The sequence below is a fragment of the Taudactylus pleione genome, unplaced genomic scaffold, assembly GCF_031769625.1.
Source record: "Taudactylus pleione unplaced genomic scaffold, aTauple2 ptg001023l, whole genome shotgun sequence".
NCBI lineage: Eukaryota > Metazoa > Chordata > Amphibia > Anura > Myobatrachidae > Taudactylus > Taudactylus pleione.
Window position 1 is genome coordinate 1,055,902 of NW_028285424.1, and position 12,837 is coordinate 1,068,738.

The 12,837-nt window shown below is 47.2% G+C and overlaps 1 protein-coding gene across 4 annotated transcripts in view; it reads left to right on the forward strand.

Annotated features, from left to right (window-relative positions):
• PDE2A (phosphodiesterase 2A) overlaps positions 1-12,837 on the forward strand; it is a 794,043-nt gene that overhangs the window by 765,443 nt on the left and 15,763 nt on the right. For all 4 annotated transcript variants that reach the window (XM_088461174.1, XM_088461173.1, XM_088461172.1 and 1 more), the window contains 4 exons: positions 1,159-1,246; positions 1,375-1,422; positions 7,402-7,476; positions 10,271-10,370. In XM_088461174.1, coding sequence (XP_088317300.1) covers positions 1,159-1,246; positions 1,375-1,422; positions 7,402-7,476; positions 10,271-10,370 — 311 coding nt within the window. The remainder of the gene's footprint in view (positions 1-1,158; positions 1,247-1,374; positions 1,423-7,401; positions 7,477-10,270; positions 10,371-12,837) is intronic.

The following is a 12,837-nucleotide window of genomic DNA, read 5'->3' on the forward strand; positions in this document are numbered from 1 at the left end:
TATCCCTCAGTATATCCACAGATCTGTCTGTACTGTACTATATCTCTATCCCTCATTTTATCCACAGATCTGTCTGTACTGTATCTCTATCCGTCAGTATTTCCACAGATCTGTCTGTACTGTACTGTATCTCTATCCCTCAGCATATCCACAGATCTGTCTGTGCTGTACTATATCTCTATCCCTCAGTATATCCACAGACCTGTCTGTACTGTACTATATCTCTATCCCTCAGTATCTCCACAGATCTGTCTGTACTGTATCTCTATCCCTCAGTATCTCCACAGATCTGTCTGTGCTGTACTGTATCTCTATCCCTCAGTATCTCCACAGACCTGTCTGTACTGTACTGTATCTCTATCCCTCAGTATATCCACAGATCTGTCTGTGCTGTACTGTATCTCTATCCGTCAGTATTTCCACAGATCTGTCTGTACTGTACTGTATCTCTATCCCTCAGTATCTCCATAGATCTGTCTGTACTGTACTGTATCTCTATCCCTCAGTATCTCCATAGATCTGTCTGTACTGTACTGTATCTCTATCCCTCAGTATATCCACAGATCTGTCTGTGCTGTATCTCTATCCCTCAGTATATCCACAGATCTTTCTGTACCGTACTGTATCTCTCTATCCTTCAGTATATCCACAGATCTGTCTGTACTGTATCTCTATCCCTCAGTATATCCACAGATCTGTCTGTGCTGTACTGTATCTCTATCCCTCAGTATATCCAGAGATCTGTCTGTGCTGTACTGCATCTCTCTATCCCTCAGTATCTCCACAGACCTGTCTGTACTGTACTTTATCTCTCTATCCTTCAGTATCTCCATAGATCTGTCTGTACTGTACTGTATCTCTATCCCTCAGCATATCCACAGATCTCTCTGTACCGTACTGTATCTCTCTATCCCTCAGCATATCCACAGATCTCTCTGTACCGTACTGTATCTCTCTATCCTTCAGTATATCCACAGATCTGTCTGTACTGTACTGTATCTCTCTATCCTTCAGTATATCCACAGACCTGCCTGTGCTGTACTGTATCTCAATCCCTCAGTATATCCACAGATCTGTCTATGCTGTACTGTATCTGTGTCGCAGTTCCCCCATGTTACTTTGTATATCAGTGGTTGAAATCTATTTTCATTCTTTCAGGGACATAGAGATTTTTGCCTTGTTTGTGTCCTGTATGTGCCATGACCTGGACCATAGAGGGACCAATAATTCCTTCCAAGTTGCGTCGGTGAGTTTTGTGTAGAGCTGGCTGATATCTCCCATTTCCTTCCCTGTAATCCTGTATTGTCCCTGCTCTTCTGGAGTGTGCGGACCATTCCTTACTTACATAGTAATTTTAATTCTCTTTGTCTATAGAAATCGGTATTGGCAGCTCTGTACAGCTCAGAGGGGTCAGTGATGGAGGTAAGTAGTGTCCTCAACAACCATCAAACACCTCATCGGGGGTTATAGCTTAAATCATTAGTGTTACAGAGATGGCTGGGGTCCAACGTCTCTGCTTATCCCCCAATAATCATGGTCACATCACAGACCAGCCAATCTCATTCATCTCACTCAGCCACGTTCTCCTGTCACAGGATCGCAGCGCGGGGCCGGCCAATCTCATTCATCTCACTCAGCCACGTTCTCCTGTCACAGGATCGCAGCGCGGACCGGCCATTCTCATTCATCTCACCCAGCCACGTTCTCCTGTCACAGGATCGCAGCGTGGGGCCGGCCACTCTCATTCATCTCACTCAGCCATGTTCTCCTGTCACAGGATCGCAGCGTGGGGCCGGCCAATCTCATTCATCTCACTCAGCCACGTTCTCCTGTCACAGGATCTCAGCGTGGGGCGGCCAATCTCATTCATCTCACTCAGCCACGTTCTCCTGTCACAGGATCGCAGCGTGGGGCCGGCCAATCTCATTCATCTCACCCAGCCACGTTCTTTTGCCACAGGATCGCAGCGCAGACCGGCCAATCTCATTCATCTCACTCAGCCACGTTCTCCTGTCACAGGATTGCAGCGCGGGGCCAGCCAATCTCATTCATCTCACCCAGCCACATTCTCCTGTCACAGGATAGCAGCGCGGGGCCGGCCAATCTCATTCATCTCACCCAGCCACGTTCTCTTGTCACAGGATCGCAGCGTGGGGCCGGCCAATCTCATTCATCTCACTCAGCCACGTTCTCCTGTCACAGGATCGCAGCGTGGGGCCGGCCAATCTCATTCATCTCACCCAGCCACGTTCTTTTGCCACAGGATCGCAGCGCGGACCGGCCAATCTCATTCATCTCACTCAGCCACGTTCTCCTGTCACAGGATTGCAGCGCGGGGCCAGCCAATCTCATTCATCTCACCCAGCCACGTTCTCTTGTCACAGGATCGCAGCGTGGGGCCGGCCAATCTCATTCATCTCACTCAGCCACGTTCTCCTGTCACAGGATCTCAGCGCGGGGCCGGCCAATCTCATTCATCTCACCCAGCCACGTTCTCCTGTCACAGGATCACAGCGCGGGGCCGGCCAATCTCATTCATCTCACCCAGCCACGTTCTCCTGTCACAGTTTTGCAGCGTGGTGCCGGCCAATCTCATTCATCTCACCCAGCCACGTTCTCCTGTCACAGGATCGCAGCATGGGGCCGGCCGATCTCATTCATCTCACTCAGCCACGTTCTCCTGTCACAGGATCGCAGCGTGGGGCCGGCCGATCTCATTCATCTCACCCAGCCACGTTCTCTTGTCACAGGATCGCAGCGTGGGGCCGGGCAATCTCATTCATCTCACTCAGCCACATTCTCCTGTCACAGGATCGCAGCGTGGGGCCGGGCCAATCTCATTCATCTCACCCAGCCACATTCTCCTGTCTCAGGATCGCAGCGTGGGGCTGGCCGATCTCATTCATCTCACCCAGCCACATTCTCCTGTCACAGGATCGCAGCGCGGGGTCGGCCAATCTCATTCATCTCACCCAGCCACATTCTCCTGTCACAGGATCGCAGCGCGGGGCCGGCCAATCTCATTCATCTCACCCAGCCACGTTCTACTGTCACAGGATCGCAGCGCGGGGCCGGCCGATCTCATTCATCTCCCCCAGCCACATTCTCCTGTCACAGGATCGCAGCGCGGGGCCGGCCGATCTCATTCATCTCACCCAGCCACATTCTCCTGTCACAGGATTGCAGCGTGGGGCCGGCCGATCTCATTCATCTCACCCAGCCACATTCTCCTGTCACAGGATCGCAGCGCGGGGTCGGCCAATCTCATTCATCTCACCCAGCCACATTCTCCTGTCACAGGATCGCAGCGCGGGGCCGGCCAATCTCATTCATCTCACCCAGCCACGTTCTACTGTCACAGGATCGCAGCGCGGGGCCGGCCGATCTCATTCATCTCCCCCACCCACATTCTCCTGTCACAGGATCGCAGCGTGGGGCCGGCCAGTCTCATTCATCTCCCCCAGCCACATTCTCCTGTCACAGGATCACAGCGTGGGGGCGGCCGATCTCATTCATCTCACTCAGCCACGTTCTCCTGTCACAGGATCGCAGCGCGGGGCCGGACAATCTCATTCATCTCACCCAGCCACATTCTCCTGTCACAGGATCGCAGCGCGGGGCCGGCCAATCTCATTCATCTCACTCAGCCACATTCTCCTGTCACAGGATCGCAGCGTGGGGCCGGCCATAACTGAAGTATCACTGAGCCTCCAAATACTGGGTTTTTTCCCTGAGCATGGGCAGGAGGCCGCAGGCCTGTAATTGTCATAAAGGGGCCCATTTATCATTACTATTAGCGGTATGTTCTCCTATAACACCCGCATTGGGTGGATAACTGCAAATTATTTAGTATTTCCCAGATATCTCTCCAATATCTCCTACTGTCCCTCCATTCCCGCTGGCAGCCGCAGCCCCCATAGGTTTCTATGGGGGATATCATGCTGTCGGATTTACCAAGACGCCTTCTGGAGCTAGGACCCCGCAGCTAGCGCCATCTGAAGATGGCGCTGTGCTGCTGTAGCCTATGGGCAGAATTACCAGGAGAGGGTTCCTGGCGCAGTCATTTCACTCCCAGCACATGGCAGGGACGGGATCCTTTCGGGGCCCCTGTCCCTGCGGGTGCTCTATAATACATCAAAATCAAGATAGGTATGAATCCTGCACCAGTATCTTTATCATAACTAATATCTTCAATGGTCATTATCTCAAAATAGCTCAGATCTGTGGTAAATGTACCAACCGTATAGTTAAAGAGTAACTATGAGGTGCTACCCAGTACTTACTACCTAATATGAGATGCTGCCCACTACTTACTACCTACTATGAGGTGCTCCCCACTACTTACTACCTACTATGAGGTGCTCCCCACTACTTACTGCCTACTATGAGGTGCTCCCCACTACTTACTACCTACTATGAGGTGCTACCCACTACTTACTACCTACTATGAGGTGCTCCCCACTACTTACTACCTACTATGAGGTGCTGCCCACTACTTACTACCTACTATGAGCTGCTGCCCACTACTTACTATCTACTATGAGGTGCTCCCCACTACTTACTACCTACTATGAGCTGCTGCCCACTACTTACTACCTACTATGAGGTGCTGCCCACTACTTACTATCTACTATGAGGTGCTCCCCACTACTTACTATCTACTATGAGGTGCTCCCCACTACTTACTACCTACTATGAGGTGCTCCCCACTACTTACTATCTACTATGAGGTGCTCCCCACTACTTACTACCTACTATGAGGTGCTCCCCACTACTTACTGCCTACTATGAGGTGCTCCCCACTACTTACTACCTACTATGAGGTGCTCCCCACTACTTACTATCTACTATGAGATGCTGCCCACTACTTACTACCTACTATGAGGTGCTCCCCACTACTTACTACCTACTATGAGATGCTGCCCACTACTTACTACCTACTATGAGGTGCTCCCCACTACTTACTACCTACTATGAGCTGCTGCCCACTACTTACTACCTACTATGAGGTGCTCCCCACTACTTACTACCTACTATGAGGTGCTGCCCACTACTTACTACCTACTATGAGGTGCTCCCCACTACTTACTACCTACTATGAGCTGCTGCCCACTACTTACTACCTACTATGAGGTGCTGTCCACTACTTACTACCTACTATGAGGTGCTCCCCACTACTTACTATCTACTATGAGGTGCTGCCCACTACTTACTATCTACTATGAGGTGCTCCCCACTACTTACTACCTACTATGAGGTGCTCCCCACTACTTACTACCTACTATGAGGTGCTGCCCACTACTTACTATCTACTATGAGGTGCTGCCCACTACTTACTAACTACTATGAGGTGCTCCCCACTACTTACTACCTACTATGAGGTGCTGCCCACTACGTACTACCTACTATGAGGTGCTGCCCACTACTTACTACCTACTATGAGCTGCTGCCCACTACTTACTACCTACTATGAGGTGCTGCCCACTACTTACTATCTACTATGAGGTGCTCCCCACTACTTACTACCTACTATGAGGTGCTCCCCACTACTTACTGCCTACTATGAGGTGCTCCCCACTACTTACTACCTACTATGAGGTGCTCCCCACTACTTACTATCTACTATGAGATGCTGCCCACTACTTACTATCTACTATGAGATGCTGCCCACTACTTACTACCTACTATGAGGTGCTGCCCACTACTTACTACCTACTATGAGGTGCTCCCCACTACTTACTACCTACTATGAGGTGCTGCCCACTACTTACTATCTACTATGAGGTGCTCCCCACTACTTACTATCTACTATGAGGTGCTGCCCACTACTTACTATCTACTATGAGGTGCTGTCCACTACTTACTACCTACTATGAGGTGCTGCCCACTACTTACTACCTACTATGAGCTGCTGCCCACTACTTACTACCTACTATGAGGTGCTCCCCACTACTTACTACCTACTATGAGGTGCTGCCCACTACTTACTACCTACTATGAGGTGCTCCCCACTACTTACTACCTACTATGAGGTGCTGCCCACTACTTACTACCTACTATGAGATGCTGCCCACTACTTACTACCTACTATGAGGTGCTCCCCACTACTTACTACCTACTATGAGATGCTGCCCACTACTTACTACCTACTATGAGGTGCTCCCCACTACTTACTACTCACTATGAGGTGCTCCCCACTACTTACTACCTACTATGAGGTGCTCCCCACTACTTACTACCCACTATGAGGTGCTCCCCACTACTTACTACCTACTATGAGGTGCTCCCCACTACTTACTACCTACTATGAGTTGCTCCCCACTACTTACTGCCTACTATGAGGTGCTCCCCACTACTTACTGCCTACTATGAGGTGCTCCCCACTACTTACTACCTACTATGAGTTGCACCCCACTACTTACTACCTACTATGAGTTGCTCCCCACTACTTACTACCTACTATGAGTTGCTCCCCACTACTTACTACCTACTATGAGGTGCTGCCCACTACTTACTGCCTACTATGAGGTGCTCCCCACTACTTACTACCTACTATGAGGTGCTGCCCTCTACTTACTACCTACTATGAGGTGCTGCCCACTACTTACTATCTACTATGAGGTGCTGCCCACTACTTACTACCTACTATGAGGTACTGCCCACTACTTACTACCTACTATGAGGTGCTGCCCACTACTTACTACCTACTATGAGGTACTGCCCACTACTTACTACCTACTATGAGGTGCTGCCCACTACTTACTACCTACTATGAGGTGCTGCCCACTACTTTTTACATATATCACAAAAACAGGAAGAGAAAGTAGTTTTGAGGGTGCACTAGCGACCACAATAATATCATTTAAAAGTTTTAAACTTTATTGGTATGTATTAAATGTATCAATCTTATAAATAAAAATAGGTGAAATATAAAACAAAAGAACGTGAACATTTTTTTAATACTCTTCTATTTTTCATTTCTTTTTTCACATTCTTTTGTTTTATATTTCACCTATTTTTATTTATCAGATTGATACGTTTAATATATACCAATAAAGTTTATAACTTTTACAATGTATTATTGTGCTCCCTAGTGCACCCTCGAAACTACTTACCTTTCTCTTCCTGATTTTGCTCTATAATACATTTGACTGATATGATCGCATCCTGCATGGGCGCTAATATCGTGTCCACATCGCAATCCAAATGTGATCACTAATAAATGGCGTCTCAGTGAGGCTGCAGAATCTTTTCATCGATCTACTCAACAAAAGCAATCATTTATTACACTCACACATTTTATTTACTGATTAATTAAATCATTGATTACAATTGATGGTACCATAACACATAGTATATATATATAAATGTGTATTGTGACATTCTGCTTCTTTTTTTCAGAGACATCACTTTGCTCAGGCCATCGCCATCCTCAACTCGCAGGGGTGTAATATATTTGAACAGTTCTCAAGGAAGGTGAATATATTTGTCACACGGGACTATGCCGGGTAACACGTTGCTCCCTGGGGTCTGCGGATGATCACCGGCCTGTCCTGTTTATATATATAAAGCTGTAATATAATAATCCATCTGGTCTTTGTTCTGACTGTCCATGTATCTGTTATGGAACGTGACTGTACGGGGTATGTGACATCCATATTCCTGCTGGTACGCGCCGTAGATTAGACATCTGATAATACACCCCAGTTACATTGGGAGGAGGGGAGCAGCTGTCTGTGGGAGGCTGCGATATGTACTTTCTGTGATTGTCACGCTTTGCGCTGCCTCACTGTGCCAGCGTGGCAGACAGCTCTGTTGCTGGATGAGCGTAGCTGGGGCGGGTGTTACATGTTTGTACTGTTGTGCTGTCTCAGGGGGGGTACAGGAGACAAGGAAAGCTGTCTGCTCTTATTGTAGTAGATGTAATTACGATACTAACTACAGCACAGATGTATTTATCCATTTATTACTGCAGACACTTCGCCATAGATATACTGAGCCTTAGAGGGAGATAAAGGACCAACCAATCGGCTTCTAAATGTACATTTTTAAACACAGCCTCTGGCATAGCAGATAGGAGCTGATTGGCTGGTACCTTATCTCCATGCAAGGCTTAGTAAATAGACCCCCTAATCTCTCTCCACTTTAACCTCTCTCCAAGAGCCAAATGCAATAGGGTGAGAGCTTAGAAAATACGAGACTAAGGGCCGTATTCACTTTGAAGCGAAAAGCCGTTTTCGCGTGTTTTTGGTGAAAACTTTTCGCCGATGACGTCATTTTCACCTGTTTGGGTTTTACTCCGTATTTATTTTGTAAGACTTTCTGCCTAGGCGGAACGTCAATGCAATGTAATAGGCGGAAACGTTTCGCCTATGACTAGGAGGCGGAAAAAAGTGCAGAATTGGGGTTTTGGGGTGCAACGTTGCGGGAATCCCCGTGCAGCCTTCAGACAGTCCCCTAAAGGTAATCTGTGTCAAAAAAATTTTTAAAAAAACACTTAAGGACACCCCAAAAAATGACTTTGAATTTGGGGGCGTAAAAATAAAAGTTTGGGGACGAAGTTAAAAACTAGCAAACTCGAGTTTAGGGGGGGTCCCCAAATATGCCCCAGGTGTTTTTTATCACTGCAGGGGCTTGCGGCAGGGGGATTTTTCACGATTTTTTCAACTTGACTTTAGCAATTTTTAAATATGCTGACCCCCATTTTCAAGTCCCCCAAATTTGCTGGGATAAGTTATTATATAAGTTATAAATACTATTCTGCACCACTTATTAAAAAACTATTTAGCGACTATTAAGCCCGTTTAAAACCCCAAATACCTTCAGCAAGCCAAATCGGGGGGTACCATAGCGAACCCCCATGTCAGAGCATCATTTGGGGGGGAGTCAGGCTGATTTCCCCATTTCTGACAGTACTTTCTGCCTGTTCAAGTTTCGACGGGTCCCGTTTTTGTCTGCTTCCATATTGAATACGGGGTAAAGCAGGCACGGCCGCGATACTTTTCCGCCTACAAAAGACGCGATGTAGGCGAAAAAGTCTGGGAGACGAAAAAGTATCGCTTATCCGCTCTGATTGAATACGGCTTTAAATGTAACAGAGTCCGAGAACATGGAAACTCTTGTTTTTCAGACTTAAAAAAACTCTCAGGATATAAACTCTCATCCAGAAGTTTCCTATTATGAAATGACAACTCGCCCAATGTAACAGTGTGATAGTGTTACTGCTAATCTCTCACATGTTCTACGCTCTCACCCCATTACATTTCCCCCATGGCTTAGTACATCTGCCCCTTAATGTCTTTGCTAAGCTTGCACACAGAGAAGCACCAGTCGACTGGACACACATGGGGTGTGATTATTGTATTATTCTATGTGCACAGATGTATTGACATGAGAACAGCGGAGGTGGGATTCCTATTGCGCTGTGCACTGCTATACATAAATGTACATGGACACGCCATAGTGCGTTAGGTTGTGCGTAGCTCAGGTGCCCTGTGTGAGACTGACACCGCGGCGTAATGATCATGGCTACAGAGGGTCCTAACCCACATAGCTGCCGTCATGGTGCAACGCTCATGTGGACTCAGGGACCGATTCAGACCCAGTCGCTATGCTGCGTTTGTTTGTAGCAGGCCGATTTTCGCATTCTGCGTTGCAGTGCACGTGCGCGAGCGAGTCACTGCGATCGGGAATCGTGCGCTCGTAGTAGACAGACTGAGCGCTACTTTGAGTGACAGCGCTGTTTGTGGGTATCAGGGGAAGGTGCTTGTGAACGGGGGAGTGGATGTGCAAACGCAGGCGTGTTTGATCGTCAAAATGGCGTTTTTTGGGCGTGCATAATTAGCATGGAAGCGTCATTGTACACGTCACCTGGTTGTATTTCAGCCTGCAGTGATCGCAGTGCTTGCGGCGGGGTAGGGTCTACCTCAAGGGCTGCGAGCAGCTCCGATGGCTCTCGGCGTTACTGATTAATCACACACTTCCTGTGCTGAGAGAGAAAAGTGGGCGTCATTACACCGGCGTGCGATCACTCTGCCGTCACTCTCTAAGACATTGAGGGCGTCCTTAAGCCTGGCCGTGCGATCGCGGGATTTGCAAACCCACCTCCTGACAGCTACGAAAGTGCGCTGCTTTACGTCCGGGTCTGAATAAGCTCCTCAGTCCAAATACAGCGTTCATGATGGCGCCTGTGTATGTGGACAGGTTGTACCCTCCATGACCTGAGGAGAGCATACTAATAAATGTCACCTTCTTGTGCTGGATCCTGCAGGATTACCAGAGGATGCTGGATCTCATGCGAGACATTATCCTGGCCACGGACCTGGCACATCACTTACGCATCTTTAAAGAGCTTCAAAAAATGGCAAATGGTAAGGAGAGCTCCCCCTGCTGTCGTGTCGGCAGATTACACGGACTCTGGCACTGCTGGGTACAGACTTTACAGAGACTGATCAGCGTCTACCCTGTGTACTAATAAGGACAAAATGTGAAAAATACATCTTATATTTTAGTTCTCAATTCTATAACTGTGTCAGGTATATAGGATTAAGTACACATAGCTGGTTCCCCCTAGTTGTGTCCATCAGTAAATTTACTGACTGTCAGATATCTTTCTATCTGTAAAAAAAGTGATCAGTAAATGTAAGATATCCTAATGACAGGGCTAAGCTACACATAGCACACACCACCCAGGGGTTTGGTATGTAGTCTGATTTATTACCGTTTATTATAATGACACACCCGTACAGGAGTGGTACAGTGCACTGCTATAGCAAAGTGGGGCCCTGGGGGATTTTAGAAGGGACCCCTCTCACTGACAGGCCCAATTGCGGGTGCGACCCCTACAAAGGAAATAGTTCCGCTACTGGCCCATCTATCCCAACCAGAAGTTTATATTCCCCTTGTACAGTGTACACTACTCGAGTAATAAAATATAATTATAACAGTTAGTGAAGTCAAACCCATACATCTGGGCATCACCGGAACGATGGTGATACTCGGGGATTTCTGACGTGTGCGAGATCAGTGGATTCGCCCCGTTATTTTGAATAAAGTATTTTTTTAGAAAATGTTTCTCAGTTTAAACATACACCGTAACATTACATAAAGAAATAAACATATAAACATACACCTACATCACACAATAATCATACAATAGCATAACACAAAGGAAAATCACTACTACAGACCGTTAGTACATTCTAACATATCTCTGAGTCTAGTGTATCACTTTCCATCAGCTAAACAAAATGGATTTGCCCCGTTTACAATAGACTCTGCTGACAACTCAAAGCATGGATCCGCTGCCAGTCAGCAACCGAATCAAAGCACTGCACACATCAGTATGATCAGTATGATCTGTGCAGGCTTTGCTGTTAAAAAGTCTAAAGAAAGGGCTAAAAAAAGAATTGGTGTGTGGTCATCCCCAAAAGCATAACCAGCCCTGGACCTCTAAACCAAGTCTGGTACTGGAAACTCGGGCAGGGGGACCAGCATGGGGTCACCCCTATGTTCTGGTAACTAGCACTGGGCTGGTTAGCCCAGGTCTGCTAATCCTTGGAAAGTGGGGATCCCAAAAATAAAATGGGGTCTCCACTCCCGAGCCCAGGGCTAAGCATCAGACCATTATTAGCCAATCAGCAGGCACTGCCATAGAAACCACCCGCTGATTGGCTAATAACGGTCTGACTCTTAGCCAATCAGAAGCACATGGGAACTGTCATTCGGGTCGCTGTGCTGTGTATATACAGTGCAGCGTGTCCTTGGGTTCTGGACAAGGGGGCCGATCACCGCCAAGGACTAGGCGAGTATGACGTGAGTGAGTGCGGGTGTGTTAAGATTAATTCAGTTGGTGTGTGAGTCCAGTATTTATTTTTTATGTTTTCTTTACAGTGTAACTATAGGTGCCTGCAGGCCTCTAATGTCCGGGCATTTTGGCCCTTTGCGGTCCTCCAAGTGCCGTGCAGGCCTGCTGGGACCTGTCGTTTTACTGGAAACAACAATATGAATTCTATATTTTGCACCATACTCCCTGCACCCACCACCTGAAGATTTCTGGGATCCCCACTTTTCCAGCCCTAAGCTGACCAGTTTTGTGCTGGTTTTACATTATGGCTGAGGGACCCCACGCTGTATCTCCCTGCTATAGTGTAAGCCCCCTGGCTGGTTCAGCCGACGCTGGTTTCTGGAAAAACGGCGGGACCCCACGCTGGTTTTTCCCCTGATTTTCCAGTACCTGACATGGGCTGGTTATGCTTTTGGGGAGAGAACCCCATGCCATTTTTTTTTAAATTATCCATTTACAGTATTTAATAATTTAAACATCCAAGCATGCATAGGTCATACTGATCTGTGCAGCTCCAGGCAAACATGCTTCTCCCAGACAAGTGTGTTTATTTTCTGCATTGTGCTGCGATTCTGGTGTGATTTTGATTGACTTAACAAACACGATTCTTAGTAAATTTGTGTATTTGAATCCATGTAAATAATACAATGTTTGCTACAATGGTTTGTTGTGCTGAATTGCTGTGTTAAGTCATGTTTCACCTGCAAGTTGCAGTCGAATTGGTCTAGAGTAAATCTCTGATTTGCAAAATTACACCCAAATCTCAGAAAAACACCAGATCAGCCAAAAACAAATCTTAGTAAATTTACCTCTAAAAGTCGTCCTTTTCTGTCCTTACACTGCCTGCTGTCCACAAGAGGGAGCTAACGGAGTAATTATGGGGCATTACACTTGTATAAATCCTGTACCTCCATGAATAATTAGTTCCCCATTCTGTGTCTTTTGTCCTCATAAATCCACAAATCACATAATGCACTAACAAATGATGGGTG